The following is a 19,465-nucleotide window of genomic DNA, read 5'->3' as shown; positions in this document are numbered from 1 at the left end:
GGAGAGAAGAAGGGACAAAGCAGAGCAGGAGGGGAAGGGAAGGTCTGGGGAGGGTAAATACCTCAGCACTTTAAAAGGTCCCTTGACCTCACTGCAAATCCTTAATTTAAAATGTCTCCTTGTAAGTCTGACTAACACTGTATCAGTCGTCCCCTTCCAGGGTAGCAGCGTGCTTGATGCACATGAAGTGGCAGGTAGGGGAGAAGCAGAGATCCTACCTTGGTCAATACTCAGATCAGGGGTCCTCATCCTCTGAATTTGAGCCAGTGGGGGTCAGATGGGCAGGCAGAGATCACAACCACCTTGCTCTCACCAGGTAACCTGGGTTGCTCCCAGCAGGGGAAAATGGTGAGTTTTGATTTGGAGAAGGGGAGACTGCAGGATGGAAAAGGTTAAGAACCAGCAATTCAGTTGCAAAATGGCAAATAGGATTCAGAAGATGTGAAATAAGCCCTAAATTAAGAAAATATGTAGACTGGTGCATGGGTAAAAAAAGTCTGCCAAAAAAAATCAATTCAGCAAACATCACCAAAGGATTTGTTTTCTGCTCATGCAAACTTTCAGTGACATTAACTGAGATTAAAATAAGCTGGTTTGAATAATAGTAACAACAAAAATGCCATCAAAATGTCTTTCCTCTGAGATGTAGCCCCATCCTCCTTTCAGTACCAGCTCGCCTGCCAGAGTGAGCTGTGGAGCAGCACCTTCTGGGGGGCAAGCCTGTCTGCATCATTGAAGGGCATTTCAGCTGGAAGTAGGAGTAGTTTCCTGGAAGTTAAGTCTACCCTTGCCGTTTTCTGGAGGCTGGGTGTTTCTCCTCATGGCAGAAATGCCAGTGGTTTCTCTGCCTAGGTCATCACACTGCCACACCGAGCCATTGATGGACAACACTGCTTCAGCACAGGTGTCTTATAGAAATTACCAGAGGCAAGTGTGCAATGCAACCCCTAAACGCCATCCCAAACACAGACTGAAGGCCCCAAGACAGCCTTCACCCAAGAAGGTTGTGTATCCTCAACCTTTACCTGGAGAAATCTTGCCCTCTTGCCTGATCCAGAAGAGGCAGAGGGAGCTGTAACACACCAAAAGCTAAATCAATGTCAATCATTTGCCTGCACAAAACCCCTTCGTTTCTATTGAAATAACTTTAGTAAAATAGCACTTCATTAAGGCAAGGTGGGGGAGAAGGAGGTAATTGAGTGTATTTATTTATTTATTTTTGTTCTGCTTTAAGCCTATCTATACGAAGCTGTCATGCAAGAAATTGCCTCCCAGTTTAGCTGAAAATTTAAAGGACACTTCTGGAAAAAAAAAAAAAAAAAAAAAAAACAACCAAAACCACAAGAAGAACCCCAAAAACCAAAACACCAAAGAGCAACCAAAAAACAGGAAAAAAATTATGCAATTCTCTTTCACATAGGGAATTGGCTGGGTGTGGGAGTTCTGAGCAGGGGGAGTGAGAAGAACTAAAACAAGCTGCCCTGCTTTTTCTGAAACCAGAGTCTCATTGGAGAGTAAAATAAATGCAGAGAAAATTATGGTACTTGTAAGAGTTTGAAGCAGAGAAGGTGAGCCTGGGAGAAGCCCAGCAAGGCTGAAGGTTTGGAGAAACCTTCAGGACTCATTTAGATGAGCACACATAATTTTGTGGTGACTACTTCCTCACATCCATAGTTCTTCTCCAAGCAGGGCTGTCTTCTGCTTTGCCACAGCTCACATCTGACACACAACACTCGCTATCGCTGACCCCTCACAGGGAATTAAGCCCTCACACATTTCCTTCCCCTCCCTATGCCACAGTAGGCTTCCTTGCTCCCTTCTCTTAGCACTGTTTGTTCTCTAAGCTCCTAGTTAAATCATCTTTGCCATCCCCTGCAAGCTCATCCTTTCTGACTTCCAAGTGGCCCTAAACATCAGAAGTCTGGCCTCAATTCCTCATTTTCAGTATTGTTACTTACAAGTTTTGAGGGATTGTGTCTCTAGGTACTTCCTAGTCCTCACTGTCTCTGAGTGTCCATCCAGATGTCCCATTGTAGTAACTACTAGTCACAGCTGGGGAGTATGTGGGAGGTGGGATGCAGAGGAAACTGCATCTAGGAAGCAGTATGTGTTGGGCCAGGGGGAAACAGCCCAGATTTCTGCCCTGCTTATGTGTCTTTTCTTCCTCACACTAGATTTTTCAGGGTTGGAATGAGTCTGCATGTTCCTGCCCAACAGCTTCTCACCATGATGATGAAGTTCAGGAGATGCTCAATCCTAATTTGTGGGTCTATCTTCCTTAGTGTGATCCAGGAAAACAAGTGGGATGAAATTCCAAGTATGCAGGCTGAGCAAGCTGGATTCTGAAGTACCTGCACATTTTTGTATATGAGATATGACTGCCTCACCATTTGGAGCCTTGCCTGTAGATGCCTGCTCTTTCCTGCATGGCTCTTCATCTTTGGCTGACTCTTCTGACAACTCTCCCTACACAGTAATGTGGCTTTTTTTTATGGATTGATGTAAAAATAACTTTCAGGGGCCACAGTGTCATTTATATGCCACTTACTTTGAATTTTCCAAGAGATTTGTCTGTTTACCCTTTACCAACAGTAAATTTACTTGATGGCTAAAGCTGAATCACATGATGCTCTCTTTCTAAAGGGCTAGCAGCATAGTACCTCTTTATTTGTCAAACTGTCCCAGTAGATGAGATGATAGGAACCCTTTGCAGTCCACATTAGAGATGCATCCTTCATAGGTGGAACACCAGTGCAGGAAGAAGTGGGACAGAGGGTTTAATTCTGAAGGAAAAATGGTTCTTTCCCACATTAGATTGATTGTTTTGCATTTAAAACCATTCCACTTCCATCACTTGAAAAAAAGATACCAGCTAACAATTTCACGCTGGAAAAAAGAATGGGAGAAAAGAAGGAAGGGCGAGACAGTCGTGCCCTGGCCGATGTAGGAATGAGGTCCCCTGTTCCTTCAGAAGCGGAGTTCCTCCTTTCCAAGCCAAGCGGAGCTCCTGCGGGAGCGGGCGGCGCGCAGCGGGGCAGCGGGCGGCGGCTCCCAGGGGCGGTGGGAGGCGCCGCTGTCCGCGGTGCTGATCCGCAGGGGGAGGCTCCCGGCGGCTCCCGGCCGGCTAGAAATCGCTGCTGGGACCTTTTTTCTTATTGTTTTGTCGCTATTCTTAGGGACTGAACTGGTTTCTCCTCATTGTAAGAACTACTTGCACCAGTAGGGGTTGTATTAGGGAAAAAAAAGAAAAAAAAAAAAAAAAAAAAAAGACGACGAAGGGGCACACCAGAAACCCGCCACTGAAAGGGGGCTAGGCTACAAAGCTGTTGTATCATCCAGCAGCATCTGATCTCTGTTTTCCTCTCCCAAATCTGCCTCTTACCTTAATTTCAGTTTTCAAGAAAGCCATAAGATACGATTTGTTCTATATTAGGAGAAGAAGGAGAAAAAGGAAATTAAAAGTGAGAGGAGGTTTGTAGGATAGAGAGCTACTCCTGTCCTGATGGCCAATGTTCTTGGTTGCCAGGCTGAATATTCTGAGTTTTTTCTCATGTACAGCAGTGGATTTTCTTGTACTATAAACCAAGCAATATATTTTCTCATATAATATTTGTGTTTTTTCTTGTATAATTCCTTTTCCTCTCTCCTGTCATTCTGTTCCTGATATCATAGTGATCTTCAGTGCCTCTCAGTATCTACAGCCTCTACCAACTTCAAAGTTGTGGGTGTTCAGCCCCTTCAGGGTTTAACCTGGTGTTGCACTAGAAAGTTTCGTTGCATAGGAACAACAACTCAGTCCCTTGTTGATTTCTATTGTTTCAATCTAGCTATATAAGAATGAGGCTGGACTCGAACAGATCACAGCCGGAATCAATCCCAACCATCTCCAGCAATCAGAACAACCTGCTGGGAGCTGAGTAACAGCTGAATTCTTGGTGAGAGAAATTACAGGCATAAAAACAAAATCAAATAGACTCCTTGTGCTCATTCAACATTTCAAGGCATATTTATAGGCACTGCTGCACGACATCTTAAATATCTGAGTTTAAAAAGAAACTGGATCATTCCTGTTGGGGGAAAGAATTTTTCTGTTCTGTCACTTTCACTGTCTTCACTCGTGATGAAAAAGGGGGAGAAAGACACTGAATTACACACCCATTCAGATCCTTTCATCTCTTCATTTGGCTGTTTGGTTACCCCTGAGATGGAGCTGTGAAGATAAGGAGATCTGAAGGTCATCTGAAGGTCATTCCTCAGAACTGGAGTAGGAACAAGAAAGCTGGGCAGGAAACTGCTCATTAAAAGCTGTGGGTCTCTTGCTGTGTGAACCTGGCAAGGGCCTAGTACATGAACAGGTGACCTTGCAGTCTAGGTCCTAGCTGAGTCCCTTCCTTAGATTGCTCCACTGTATCCTTCTGCCTCTGCTCCCAAGTCTTGCTGTCACTGGAAGGAAAAGCTGAAAAGAAATCTTACCACTGATGAAAATCCCTACATAAAGGAGATAATTCCACCCTGGTTTTTTTCACTTTCAAAAAAACAGAAGACTTGGGAAGAGATTTTTTTAGATTTTAAGAGGGAGAATACTTTTCCAAAAGGTTCACAGAAAAATTGAACAATGGATCAGCATTCATTATGGAGAGGTGAGGCAGAAAACATATGGCTGCCAAGGACAGTGCTCTTTAATGGTCTGGAAGAAAAAGCGCTGATCAGCTAATAGTATTTGCTTTGGGAACAATAGTCAGTGAGGATTACGTGGGGAGGAGTGTAGGAACCAACCTAAATCAGCAAACTCACCCTTGATGCAGGACCAGAATGAGCTAAAACTCCATTATCACATGGCCGAGACTCAAGTGCTGTGTAATCTCTGTGGCATAGACATCTAGGAACCATTGTGGATAGCAGATGGCTGCTGAATGGTGAAAGCAGGTGGCAGATTCTGGGCAGTGCAAAACCAGAAGACCTCAAACCCTGATCACAAATCTCAGTTCTTCAGATTAAATCAAACCAGCCAAAGGGAGTCACACAGCATTGCACAAAGCCAACGTACTATTGAACATGGGGAGGGCTCTTGTAAAATAGCTCCACCTCCCTTTCCCCCCCCCCAACACATATACAAGCACACAGCCGCATACAGAAAAAAAATATCAAGGTTATGTGTTTCCTGAAATATGGTTGGCTGAATAAATACACTTATAGACAACTCTTTGTAAAGCAATAGCAGAATGAGTAACAGTGCATCGCTATCATGGGAAATAAAAAGCAAAGTAACCCAACTGCAATTCAGCCAGAATCATTCCAAACCCCAAAGGTTGGCCTCTTTTTTTTTTTTTTCTTTAATGTGTCTGACATTTTATGGCATCAATAATGCAAACAAAGAGGAAATCATATTTGCAGAACACTAATGCACGGATGTCTAAAGCGAAATACAATACTGATTACTTTTTAAATGAGGCCACCAGGTTTTGATGTGCTGTGGTGCTTAAATTGGTCCATCAAATTCCTTCCAAAGCAAATTCCAGTCCAAAGCAACAGCTTGACCTTCTCTATAACCTTGGGTAGCCTTTTCAGCTGTATTCTGATTGGGGGTAGCAAACGTTAGTTTGAAGCAATCTTCCTGATGGGCCTGATTACTGAAATGCCAGGGGCACGCAACTCCATCTGAAGATGAGGGGAAACCATGGGCAGGTCCCCTCTTCATAGGCTATCCCAAGCCTTTGACAAATATAATGGTAAGCCTACTATGAAGAGCTGTGGGTGAGAGGATGGGTTCTAGATTTCTAGAAGTACTATTGGGCTTTTTCCCTTAGGGTTAGTGATTAATCTGTTTGGCACCTGATCGCTTGTTTCTTGCCTAGAACCTCCTGCAGATGACTGCAGAGCAATGGTTGAATATGAAAATAATTGCATGAATAAGAAGGCATGGCAAAAGCACACAAACAAAAAAAACCCTTACCTTCCTCTTCCGTTTTTTTTAGACGTTAGTGTTTTTTTCACAAAGAAGTGCATCTCAGTGATGCACCTTGAGAACCACAGACAGGATTGTCTCTACCCACACAAGACTGAAGAAGTTGTTGTGCTCCTGCCTAGGAAATCTTGCTGCTCAACCCACACTTACAGCAAGAGACAAAAGGGCTTGGGGTCTGGCCTACGCTCCCAACTTAACAGTGGAAGCATTCAGTTCAGGAGTCAAGAGACTTCTTTTGCAGTGTCTCCTGACTTACACTGAATAAACTGTGTGAACTTCTTTTATTTTTGCAGTTTCGGTTTGGTAGACAGAGTTGAGAGTGTGCCGGTGGTCTGGTGGGTAGGATTGGATGCCATTGTCTCACATCAGCTGGGAGTTTGTCTGCCATTTAGTCCTGGATCACGTCTGATCAGAGCATTGTGTGTGGGGAATGTTATGTGTTGCAGTTAATCTGTGCAAGCAGCTAATTGCCTTTGGTTAACTAGTGCCTTTTAATTAGGACTGTGTTTCTGGGTGGATACATGAAGGGAGCTGTTTGTCACTGGCAAAAAATGTCAGCCTTGTGATGTAAACCTCTTTGGGGAATTAAAAAAAAAAAATACAGGCTGGAGCTACTGTCACTTTAGCATGGTAGAAAATCAGTTTCAGCAGAACTGGCCTGGATAAGGGTACAGTCACGCTTTGCTGGGGTCAAGAATGATAGTGGTCGCTCCCCGACCCTTTCTCCCGTGCAGAAGGGTGGGACACTATGGGCTTCAGCTGGGATTTACAGGAGATACCCCACATGCATTACAATGAGCTTTGCTGTAAAATTCACTGCACAGAGGTTAATCTAGATGTCAACACTGCCTGACAGCAGTGAAATTACTCCGGGGCAGTGCTCCTTCTGAAGTCTTAATATAACAGTCAATTCCATCCTGCCTGCAGGAAATGAAAGTTTTCTGCTTTGTGTGCGGAATTATTCGGCGCCAATTTTCTCACTGTTTGAAGTCCAAACTGTTTGTGGTCTTGGGATTCACCTCACATTAAGACTTTCACTTCATTTAAAAACTCTGCTAGTCAAGTCCTGAGAACTGCAAGGACAGGAGCTGCACAATGAGGAAAAGAAGAGGGCAGGGGGGAGAAATCTCACCTACCACATCGAAATCAAACAGCTTCACCAGCTCTCCGTGCTCTGAAAAGGGAGTGAATGCAGAACTCTGCTATCTAAGTATCAAGCAGCAAAGATTGAGGAGGCTGGAAGCCAGCAGAAAGCAAGAGAAAGCATGCAAGGAAGACATCTGGACCGCCCAGAGCTATGATTTTCTTTAGAGGTATTTCAGGCCTTCCCTGCTGGGACCTTGTCCTAAGCAGCCAGTCGTTCAGTAGTTAAACACCCCCTCAGAACAACTGCTCAAGTTTTCAGCTGCTGGATCAGTCACTTGTGCTGGGCAGGAGATCAGTTCCTACAGCAGACTCCTGACAGCGTGGGGAAGTGATGGTGAGATTTCTTGTGCCTCTTTTCCCTTTGGAGAGATGCCGAAACTCTGCGACTAGCAGAAGGGAGGAGGAACCAGTGGTCATTCCTTTAGTCTGAAAAGACCTGTCAGATTGGGTCTAGTGAGAAACTCAAGCCATAGAGATGGAACTGACCTATCAGTTAGCTTAGGTCAGGCCCTTGAAGAAAGCTGTAAGACTCTGTCCTTTCTCTTTGGTCTCTTATCTCTTCCCTCAGTTTAGTTTTTCAAAGTTGCAAGCTATGGGACTCCTATCACTTTTCTCAGGGAGCCGTTTCATGGCTCAGTAGTGTACTGGAAAGGAATAAGAGGCATAGGAGACATGGAATGCTCCTGCATTCCTCTTGGAGCATTGACTGATGTCTCTGCCTGTGTCATTTATGACACTGCCAGCCAGAACGGATGTTTTGAAAACTCCCGCTTCAGGCTAGAAACTCAATATTCCTGCTTGCAAGGAGAGCGGCAAAGGGAAAAGATTTTTTAGGACGACACAGCTACTTAAAGAAACATTAAGTGTGTGCCGATGTAAGAAACACCTCAGGGCAGGGGTGGGGAAAGCGTCTTAGAGTTAAGCAACTTTGTCCACTCCTGGAAAGCAGTGCTGAGAGGGGAATTTTATCTTTTTCTGGTTTTGGTACTCATTTAGAGACAGCACTATTATGCAGAGGCTTCATGGCCCTACCATCCATCAGAAAGCCACTGTGTCTGAATGGAGGACAAGCCTTTTGGGCTGTGCCAAAGCATGCCTGTGCCTGCTGGGTCTCACAGCAGAGGAACCCTGTTGATGCCCATAGCCTTCCAGCTATCAGAGGACCACTACAGCATGGTATCACAGCCAGCATCCCATTTATTCAGCTTGCTTATCCTCACCATTGCCTTATGACCGGAGAACACACCTACAGCTGTTACGAAAACATTGGGCATGAGCCATGGCTGTAGTGGTTCAGCTGATTCCTGGTCAGATCAGGAAGCAAAGACAGACATAAATTCAGCTACTTGCTTTTCATTTTCATTAATCATTGGGAGTCACGGCTAGGCAAAGCGTGTAGATACTCCCTGGGAGGGTGGGGAAATGAGAAGTATTTAAAACAGCATAAGATGAAATGCTGAACAAAACACTGTCTCCACACAGACTGGCATGTGAATGCCTGCTGATTAAGTGCTCAGAACTGCTTCTGGTTTCATGGGCTTGCAGTGATCCGGGTCTGCATTCTTCAACCCATATCCTGAACTCAAGGAAATTCATGCATTTGAGTTTTGGGAAATAAAAGCCTTTCACATGAAAGGGAACAGCTCATGTAGTAGTATATTTCTGTCTGTGGCTCTGAAAAATCGTAACTGGTTCAGGCCTTCTTTTGGTTGTATTTTCTTATAGAAAAAAAAATAATCGCAAAAAAGCACAAACCGTAGCAATTTTGTTTTCTGCCTGCATAAATGGTCCCTTGCTTTTATTGGTTTCTATCTCCTTTTTACACCAGTATTTGTCCAGCATTATAGCTAACTTTTCCTGGAGCTCCAGTATGTTGCTGTTTTCTTTTGGCTTTGCTTGTGTCCACTGTTACTTAAAATTCTACTCCACACTCCTGAAACCAGTCTCGATTTCCCAACCCAAGATACTCACTTGCCTTCTACGACCAGCCTTCCCATTTCCTTGCCTTTTTTATTTCCCCACATATTTTCTCACCTTGTTCCACCCACTCCTGGGGACGAGCAGACCTCTCAAAGCTAACAATGTCTCTCAAGCAAGCAGCCTCTCTTAAAGGCATTCCGTATTTTTCACATTTGTCTGTGCAGCACATGTTCCCAGAGTCACCTGTTTGCAATTCAGCACCCTGCAGACCCAAGGACAGGACTGAAATGAGGCAGCCCAGGCTTTTTTTGACCCCCAAAATACATACATCGAGGGACTTTTTAAAAGACCAGATGGGCAAGCTTGGTGGGAGACAGGATGGACTTTCAGCCTGGCAGAGCATTGCATGTCTTCCCTTTGCTACCTTTCAGCTTTCATCTTGCAGCCTGACAGACTGGGGTGCAAGGAAAAGTAACAGCTGGAGAAGACAAGATGGACCACTGATAAGACCCAAAGGTTGGAGCCACATTTTCCACCCACAGTTTGTAGGTCTGGCATACAATTGCCATCTGTACCATGCACCAAAATAGCACCTGCACCTCCAAGAAAGCATCATTTCAGTGACACCCTTGGGTGACTGAGTTGGTGCTAATAATTTTAATTTTTAGAGAGCAAGATGCAACTGGGACAGGGAAGACCCCCATGGCCCCTTCTCAGCAGTGCTCAGATCTGCGTTCCTCCCAGCTCCCTTTCACAAGCCCCTCGAGAAAACTGCAGATGGAGGAGGCTGGGTGGTGGGAATGTCAGCCTGGGCGTGCTGGGAATTAGGCCTGGCTTGCTCCAGAGCTGGGTGAGACCTGTCGGTGTTCCCAGGCAGCAGGGATAGCTCTCTGCTCTTTCTGGAGGCAGCGCAACGGGAAGTCTCTCTCCTGGAAATGGAGAAGAAACATGAACTCATTTCCCTTTGCCTCCGAACAGTCCCCACACTCAGACTTATGGTGTTCTGAGAGAGTTTTCCCCCAAATCTGCTCTTCTTTCTCCCCTCACACGCAGGAGGGCCACCCCAGAGCCCATCTTCCTACAGGGAAGAGCACCGTCACCCGTGCAGATGGGCAGCTCCACTTCTGGTCCAGGGAAGGTGCTTCTGGAAATGAGGTCTCAGGGTGTTCACCAGGAACTCAGCACAGCTGTTTTCCTTCTTCCCCTCCAAAACTGTCATGCCAAAAAGGGATGCAGCAGTTTCCATCATGTCTTCAAGCGAAAAACAACCTCCCTCATCCCCACAACAAACCTCCATCCAGCATCAACAGGCCAAGGGGCATAAAGCAGCAGCAGCAGCCAGGGAGACATCACACCGCAGGACTGCAGCTTATCCTGCTCTTCTGAGCAATTGTTCACAATTACCTTTGACAAAAGGACATTTTTCTGAGTCAGTCACTGCACTTGGTGGGGCTAACAGTAAAGCAGTCAGACAGCCTGAACCTTGGTCTCAGCCACTTCACATGTTCTGGAGACCCATCTCCTTGCCTCTCACAGACTACTTATTCCTAACCATGTAGCACCAAGGCTCGGTGTCGTGCTCGGCTCCTGAGCTTGCCTTGCTGTTGTGACTCTACAAAGAGGTGGCAAAAGGGACAGGGTGGTGGTGCTGGGGAGGAGGGGAAGGGGGAAAGAAGGAAGGAAAGGAGGATGTAGCTGCTGTGCAGAATGGTGACAGGGAAATCTCATTGACTGTAGGAATGCAGTGTCTGTACGTGATTTGATAGTGTAAAGGCCCGTGACACTGGCCAAAAAAGAAATGAGAGCATGAAAGTGAGAGAGAGGGGTGGACAAAATGGCCTTGCACAATCTGGCACAGACCCTGGAAGTCACAAGAGCAAGAAGCCATTAGAGGTAAGAGACAGGCAACCCCAGGGAAGGGTTTTCTTGTGGAGACACTGGGCACTTAATAGCCATTGCTTGTTCTCCCCTTGTATAGAATCTCCAGTCCTTTTAGCCAAAGCAGCCTGCATACAAAGGGAGCCAGGCCAGGGCCAACAACCTTTAAACCAATCTTTTTCACTTTCATAGCTGGACTCAAGTAGGCACATGAGGAAAACTGGATGTCTTCTCCCAAAGCAGTAAGAACCTACTATTGAGGGGTGACATGGTATGCTGTTCCTGTGTCTGGGCTCCCAGCAACGGTCCACACCCTTGTCCCTGACCATGCCATCTTTGGTGTCCGTGCTGAGAGCTGCTCGTGCCTGTTCAGTGGCAGTCTGCCCAGTCTCCAGTGGCACCAGTCTGTCCCACTAGCCCAGATCTCTCTAACGCGCAGAGGAAGGTTACCATCCTTAGTCTCACATGGTTACTGCCACCCATCATCCCCCACCCCAGGCTTGCACTGCTCTTTACGCAAGCACAGAATAAACCCACAGCCACTGCTGCCCACCACAGACCTCCTTGTAGCAGTGTCCCCAGCCTCTGTCTGAAACCATAAGGCAGGTCATGCCAGGGCCATGGGTGGGAGGTATAGATTGGCAAGAGACAAGGAAGACGAGAAGATGCAAAATCTTCCCTTTCACTGTCGCCTCCTGGCCATGAACACTACTCTGACCACCAAGATCCTTTCTCTGTCTCTTCTTCCTCCATCTGCATTCCCTTCCAGGCAAACGCCACATCCAAGCAGGCTATTTTTGTGCTGGCTGTTGTTGCCTTCTCAAAATTGCCTTGACAATGCCTGTGCCGCCCGCTCCCTGCCTCCTGAGAGCAGCTGCCAAGCTGAGGTTCCCGCTCATCCTCCATTAGCCACGTGAAAAAAAGACCCAGAAAGGTTTTGTATTCTCAGCCTGGTCTGGACAGACTGGATTCAGCATCTGACTCAGCCTTTCCCCAGGTCCAGATTATTTCCTGCTAGAGGGAGATAGGCTACAGGGAGAATGTTTCTGTCTCTCCCTCGCTGTCCCCACCACCCCCTGTCGCTGCCTGTCAGGCCTTTATCCTCATTGAGATGCAAGGCTGGCCACTGCGGCCATCCGCTGAGCCGTCTGCTCCTGAAGGCACCTTCCCCTCCTTCCCCCCCTCCTCCCGGGGCTGCCTGTGGAGCTATTCTTCAGCCTCTGCATTTCACAACAGCTCAAAGGCAGATGCATCAATCCTTTCAGGGGATGGGGACGTGAGGAGAATGGCAAGGGGTCTGCAGGCAGGTGTTGGTAGGTTCCCAGCCATTTCACAAGCTTTGTCCCACTCCCTGTCCCCCACTGGCTTGTGCCTGAGGCTTGGAGTGGGGCATGGGGCAGAAATGGGGAAGAGAAGAGGATGGGGAGGAAGAGCGCTGGGATACGCTGACCCCATAGGCACGCCCAGCCAGGACGCAGGCACGCTCCCTCCCAGCTGTCTGCACGCTGCCACCTTTCCCCCGTCAGGGGAGCAGGGATCCAACCCTGTCCGCTCAAGGTTTACACCAGGGACTAATTTGGCCCTGGTGCAGACAACTGAGGGAGGGGGAACAACCCCACGGATGCTAGCAAGCGTGAAGGGTGGGGAGAAAAAGGAGGGGAGGGGATGGGGGGTTGTCGCCACCTGCGCCGGGCACCCTGGGCAGACAGCGCTCCCGTCTCGTACCCTGGAATGGGTTGGGGCTGGTTCAGGACCGGGTCCCCAGGACCCCTCCTCGGCTCCCTCGCGCAGCCGCTCTGGTCCCGCTGCTCCCCCCGCCCTGGCAGCAGCCGGCGTGGGGCAGGAGGGAGGGCTGGGTCGGGCCAGCTCGAGGTCTGCAGGAGGGCAGCTGGTTCCCGGTGTGTGTTTTACCCGTAGGTGCCACAATCCTGTGACTGTGTGTTCGAAAGCCTTGAGTCTATACATTTAAGAATCAGCAAATTAGAAAAATTGTCCTGAAATGTTGGGGGGAGGAAAAAGGCAGGAAGGCAGAGAGGGGCAGGGAAGGACTGAGAGGGAGGGAGGGACGGGGTTGGTAAAAGAGAGCTCCTCCAGGGGCACTGCCCTGGCTTTGTGCCCATCACCTATGGGCTGGGAAGGCAGGAGGGAGGCAAGGATGAGAAAGGAGGACTGATTTCACACATTCAGTGCATAACATACAACCAGGGCAAGGCTTTCCTCCCGGGGCTCCTACCCAGGATGGCATCACTGCCGTAGCCAGTCTAGAGCCCTGCCCAGCAGCCCGAACCATACTCACAGCAGGGTTACAATTCACTGCTTCATTGCTCGGGGGAAAGATATCTTCTCCTTTCTTTCTCTTTTTTTTTTTTTTTTTTTTTTTTTTTTTAATTATATATATCTCTTTAAGCACTTTTTTCTCCCTTTTCTGTTTCTTTTTTTTTTTTAAAGTCTTACAATTTTCTGTAACAGCAGCTTCTTTCTGTATTGGTGTGGAAGTTATATATAGAGAGATATCTATAAATATATATAAGCCAAACTGCCTTACAGGTTGTTGTTTTGTGGGATTTTTGTCGGTTTGCTTTTTGTTTTTGTTTTTTTCAGTGTTGTATGTGTAGCAGGCACTTGAGTTTATATGAAGATGTTTGCTTGGGAGCTGAGGGGCAAAGGACTTGGGAGGGGGAGAGGGAAGGAAGGACGGAAGGAAGGAGCAGGGACTTTCGACAAGTGGCCACTGCTAGCCAAGGATGTCCAGGTAGATTGGTGTGGCCTTGCCCAGAGCATGAAGGATCTTGTAGATCTCCTTGATGTTGAGCCTTTGCTGAGGTTCTCTCTGCCAGCAGCCCAACATGATGTCATAAACCTCCTTGGGGCAGACTCGAGGCCTTTCCAAAACTCGGCCCTGGGTAATGCACTCAATGACCTGAAAGAATGAAAGAAAAGAGACGTTGAACACCAGCTGGGCAGCTCCTGGAGGGTGTCCTGTCCCAGCTACTTCTTGGGTGATGTGGTACCGTTAGGTGAATGGGAGTGCTAAGAAGCCAAGAGGTCTGCAGATCCTTAGCACTCACCTGTTTGTGTGTTCTTAATGATAATTTTACAGTGAAAAGTTCATCTCCAGCTACAGCCTTGCAGTTCCCAAAAACCTTCCCCATTTGACACCTATCTACCTCAATGCACTTTCCGAACAGGTCATAGGAAAATGAAACGAAGTTTTAATTTATGATGTCAGGTTTTCCTGCTAGCTGAAGAAGGAAAATAAGCCTTAAAATCCCCAAACTAAAGTAATACGTTGCACAACTGAAATGGTATTATTCTTCCCTGAAAATCAAGAGTCCTTTCCATTACAAAGCCCAGGAATGTTCTGCAAGGGAGGGTACAGAGCATCTTTTCCTACCTCCATCTCCAAGGGCAGCTTTGCCTCATTTTGACAGAGGCAAGCAGCTGAAAGAATGAAATTTCATCTCAAATCACATCTGTGATGGAGAAAAAAAAATCGCAGTGCTAACACTCTGCTTTGGGTCAGGTTGATGCTGCTAATGAATGAGCAAAATGTGAGCTTTTGGGTAGCACTGAAGTCTCTTCAGAGGGATGCCATTGGAAAGGACTCCCCTAAGTGTCTGTTCATGTTTTCTTCACCGGAGGAGCGGATGCAAAAGGAAGGGAGGTATGATTTGTGAGAGCTGCTATTACTGTCTGGCCTCCTTGGTTGGAGTTGCTGAGTCCCAGCATTGCAGTGTTTGAGTGACCTGCCACGCTCTGCAGATAAACACAGATCCCAAGCAGTGTGTTGAGGGAAGCCACCCAGCAAGGGATGTTTGGAATTTATGATTTATGAATAGTAATGGGCCTGCCACACAGCTCAACAGATACTTATCGCTTTGCTGTTTGCATATAAATACAGAGGGGAGATATTTGGACCTGCTGAAAGCGGCTGAGGAAGACACAGCATGCAGAGAAGCCTGCACTGCCATAAAGCTGCTGGCAGCGGTGACTTGTGGGAGGAGGTGAGTTATGGTTTCTGACAGGACATCCTGGACATGCACAGGAGCACTGTGATGGGCCCCTTCTCTCCAGGACAAAGGAAGGGCATAAACAGAAATTAATGGACTGGCTGAGGCTTTCAGGTGAGGTGGTGCTCTGCTTCATTCCTCTGCTCAGGCAGGGTCTTTTCCAGCCTCGAAAAAAACTGCTAAAAATACTCTGGAGGTATGAGGCCATGCGGATGCCACAGGAGGGAGCAGGCATCCCAGCCTTGCTAATGCCAACCCCCAGCAGCAACAACGCTCGACCAGCCTGGTGACTGCTCATGGTCCAGTCCTGGCAGCCTGGAGCTGGGCACAGACTCCATTAAGCTGCCTCTCCATGGGGCTCTGCAGCTGCGGCCAGGCTGCCGCTGGGTTGCTTTGATGCCTCCCCATCCAGGAGCTGGTGGAGGTGTCAGTCCTCTGCAGCCACCCAGGTTCAGTCAGCCCACCTCTTCACAAATTGTGAAAAAATTAGCCAGATGAGAGCTAATGTGGCTTCCTCCCACCAGGATAGTGTGTTCTGGGGTGGGAGTCCTCAGCTCTCAGAACCAAGTGGATACAGCAACAGGAAAGGGAAGGATGAGATTTTTTGCAGGGATAGTAGCAAAGCCAACAGAGCTGCACTTGTGCAGAGTTTAACCAGCCCTCCTCCCTCAAGGTTAAGGTTGACTATTCTCAGTCCTATTGCCCTGCAAAGGAAACTGAGGCAGAAAGCATGGGGGTAGCCAAGCTGTCATATTGCAGCATGCCTATCATCCATGTACAAGCTACATGTGCTCATTTGTGTCTGTTTGTATTTACCCTCCCAGGGAAATGCAAGAGCAGCTCATTAAATAGCGTGACAAATAACTTCTGTCGCTGTCAATTCCATTGTTTGCATCTCTAAAATGTTTACGTGTGCTACTTTGGGATATATAGTCAGGCCCCATTGAGCACATGAATGGGCAAGTATTAGAGCTGTAAAGCAACACCTTGGATTTGCCATCTCTGCAACTCACTTAATTAAGGGATCTGTATCCAGAAAGCAGAAAATGCACATTTCTCATTACAAAAGGTGAAATTTCTGAAATCCATTAGATACACAGTAGGATAAAAATGTGCAAGGTTCCCACACACTGCTATGTCAATGCATCTTGTTCCTCTTCTATAATACCCCCTGCTATTCTGAGCAAAAATCTTCCAGTGCATTTCTGCTGATGTGCCTCAAACCTCAGGTCTGACACTCCGCTAATCCCAGCCAGTCTTCCCTCAACATTTTTATAGCACAGCCCTATACTGATGGGCTTCAACTTTTGCTATTCAAAGAAATAACAAGCAGAAACCAGCTCCTTGGGTTCCACCTCCAATGAACTGGGGCAAACTACATAGTAGATATCCCTACGGCAAAAAGCCCCCCAGAAATGCGCCACATGCTATATAACAAGCTTCAAACTGTTTCTCCCAAACTGGAGATGGCAGCAAGAGCCTCAGCTATAAAGGAGAAAGAGAGCACAGGAAACTCTGGGCATGACAATGACTTAGGTCCTGACAGTAATTTGGGTATCCCCAGTTCTGACAGCACCCCGAGAGTTTACCAGATGTGGCTGTTATGGAAGTCTGCCAGGGACTTAGAAGGGAGAGACTGAGGCTGAACCAGCACATGGCTTTGGCAGAACCCTTTGGTTCCTGCATGCCTCAGTTCCCCTAGGTCTTAAGAAGAGATAACGACACTTCTCCCACGGTGAGGGCACCTGTGGGAGGGGACCATCTATGTATGAATTGCTTTGCAAGCAACCTAGAAAGGAGAGATGGTAGAAAGTACAGTTTCCAGCTGAGGTGTCTCAGCACTGTTGTACCTCTGTGTTTGAGAGCTGAAACCAGGGCTGTTTCCCATACGTGAAGATCTCCCAGAGGATCACCCCGAAGCTCCAGACATCACTCTCTGTTGTGAACTTCCTGTACATGATGCTCTCCGGAGGCATCCAGCGGATAGGCAGCATGGTGTGTCCTCCGACCTGGGTGAGGGCAAAGGCACAAGGAAAGCTGAGTGATGAGAAGCCCGAGGAAGGGATCATGTCCACATGATGTGGACAAACACAGGGCATCCCTGTAAGCTACATCAACAAGGAGCTGTTCAAAAAAGCTGGGCTGGCTACTGCCTCCCCGACCGCCCATGGGCTTACCTACCAATCCCACCTGGTTAACATGATGGATAGGGAGTGAAACGTTTCAAGATAAATGATGGCCTCTCCTCCCAAAATGGGCTTGAAAAGAAATCAAACGACAAAATGCCAAGAGCATACTCCAACCCTATAGTCTGATGAACCAGGAGGCAAGGCAAGAAACAGTGTTCAGCAAAGTATTGCACTGAGTTTTGCAGGGCCTCAGTGCTCTGGGGCACCCACTAGAAATATAGGGTGAGGTTTGTCCCTCCTCGGTAAGGTTTTCTAAAAGTCATGCACAGGCATCTGCACATCACCTAATGCCATGAAAGATTTTGTGCTCATAAAACTGTGCTACAGGCTTTTTTTCAAAGAGTGCTTTGAATATGTAAATGACTGCAGGACCACACTGCAAAAAGGCGGTCTGTTTGTAAAGAACGGGCTCTTACAGGCAGGGATATGCCCAGCATTTAATGGAGGCAAGAAAGCCAGCCCCTTTGGAGAGTCTGGCAATGGAAGAGCCCATGGGTGAAGTCCCATTGGGGTATGCCAAGCCAGGGAAAGGCTCTTTCTCTGTCAGGGTCTGCTCTTCTCCAGGGCACATGAATCCAGCAGGTACACAGCAGGTTTGCAGGATACATGCGAACAGTTTGAAAGCAGATGGATTTACCTTCAGATTCACTAGAGATTTCTAAACAAGCGTCTCTGAGCAGGACAAGTTTTTCTCTGTTCTGTCCTACATAAGAAGCACCATCTGTGGGGAAACAGCTAATTGATAAGGCCAGGCAGTGCTGGAAGCAGTACTGCTGCAAGTCTCCAGCACTCATTTCTACTGAGGATAAAGCGTCCAAGGTTTTAGCGGTGATGAGAAAGAGTGCTTTTGTGGTGCTGCTTGGAAGACTGCTTGTCTCATTACAGGCACCAAAAAAGCAAGTGCTAATAACTTTGTAGCACTCTATGTGAATCAGGCAGAAATCTCTCTGGTCCTGCGAAGCATCACAGGGAGGAGGTATCTGGTATCTAGGTTTCCAGCATATGTGTGGCTATTCAAAATAATGAGATTGTTGTGTTTACTTGGATGAAAACTTTCCTTCTACAAACAAAAGCTCTTGGTTGAGCTGCCAGTTTTCCAAAGCTGCTACAGTTTTGCCTGATTAAAGCAGAACTAGTGTGGGGAGGGGTCAGCGCAGAGACACGCTGCAGTGCTTGGAAGCAAGAGGGATAGTGCTGGGGAGGTGTGTTGGAACAGGGTGTGAAATGGGTATGATGCTTAGCAGGCTCTCTGCATGACGAGTGTGAGTCAGACTTCTCTGGGGTTTGGCAGAATTTGGACTTTGGGTTTGCAATGTTGTACTCAGAGGTCTGCAGACCAGCCTTTTTTTCTAATTTTGAAACAGACCTTCCTTCAACAAAGAGGAGGAGTTTTGAGAGTCTCAGGAACATCACTGTTTCCTAAGTGCAGAGGTGCTCAGAACTGCAACACATGAAGATAAAAAGCTCATTGCAGCTGTGCACCTCCTGTTTAGAGATGGCTTAACTGGTGTGTTCTCAGCTCGCTTCTCTGAACTCTCTTCCGTAATGGAAATTGAAATATGCTTTTCTTTGTTTGTTCCTTTGAAACCTTGGCTGCAATTCTAGCTCTTTCCTGCATTCCCAGCTTTTACAAGTTGCTTTCTTTTCTTGTGAAGGGCTCTGAGGAAATGTTATCAACAGAACAGGACATATACCGAACTTGATTGTTGTAAAAAATGTTTTGTGCTAATGTTTATTTTATTATCCTTTAAGTAGCCCTAAGTTTTCAGTTTTCCAACAACCTCCAACAAAATGATCACTTATTGCAAAGCTCTCTGTGTTTGCAGTATCCTGAATCTTGCAGGACCACTTGCAATTACAAGTCGTACGATGTGTTGAGCACAGTCAACTCCCTTTTGAACAGGTCTTACAGCAGTTCAGAGTCTATGAACCAGGTTCTCAGCTTACACAAAGAATATTAGCGCAGTATTGCTTGAATGGGGGGGCCCTCATTTACACCACTTGCGTATCTGGCCCTGAAAGCAGAGCAGACAAGCCATCCCAGTTCTAATAAGCTAAAATAAAGTTGAGGTCTTTCATCTGCTCTAGAGACATCCTGGGGAAGAACTGCCAGTAAAGTGACATACACAGTCAACCGTTGTACCAAGGATGCGACGACACAGTCTTGGCTTAGCTCATACGGTGGAGTCCAGGGACGGCCAAAGCATTCCTCCCAGCCCTGTATGTCATGTGAGACATAGCTTTTACTAAAAATTAATCTGGTAATAATTACTGATCAAATTAATTTGGGGAGGAAAAGTCCCAAGCAATGCCCAGAAAACATGTGGATCCAGAAAAATATGGCTCAGCTATGTTCA

General features: G+C 47.0%; 1 protein-coding gene across 4 annotated transcripts in view; it reads right to left on the bottom strand.

Moving 5' to 3' along the window:
* Positions 1 to 13,328: 13,328 nt before the first annotated feature.
* NTRK3 (neurotrophic receptor tyrosine kinase 3) overlaps positions 13,329 to 19,465 on the bottom strand; it is a 223,671-nt gene continuing 217,534 nt past the window's right edge. For all 4 annotated transcript variants that reach the window (XM_080396202.1, XM_080396201.1, XM_080396199.1 and 1 more), the window contains 2 exons: positions 16,770 to 16,928; positions 13,329 to 13,829 (listed from right to left, as the gene is read on the bottom strand). In XM_080396202.1, the coding sequence (XP_080252328.1) occupies positions 13,644 to 13,829; positions 16,770 to 16,928 (345 nt within the window). In that variant the 3' untranslated portion in view covers positions 13,329 to 13,643. The remainder of the gene's footprint in view (positions 13,830 to 16,769; positions 16,929 to 19,465) is intronic.

The sequence above is a fragment of the Falco punctatus genome (genome assembly GCF_963210335.1).
Source record: "Falco punctatus genome assembly, chromosome: 7".
Taxonomy (NCBI): domain Eukaryota; kingdom Metazoa; phylum Chordata; class Aves; order Falconiformes; family Falconidae; genus Falco; species Falco punctatus.
The sequence above is the reverse complement of the archived record's forward strand: the minus strand, read 5'-3'. Positions and strand labels throughout refer to the sequence as shown.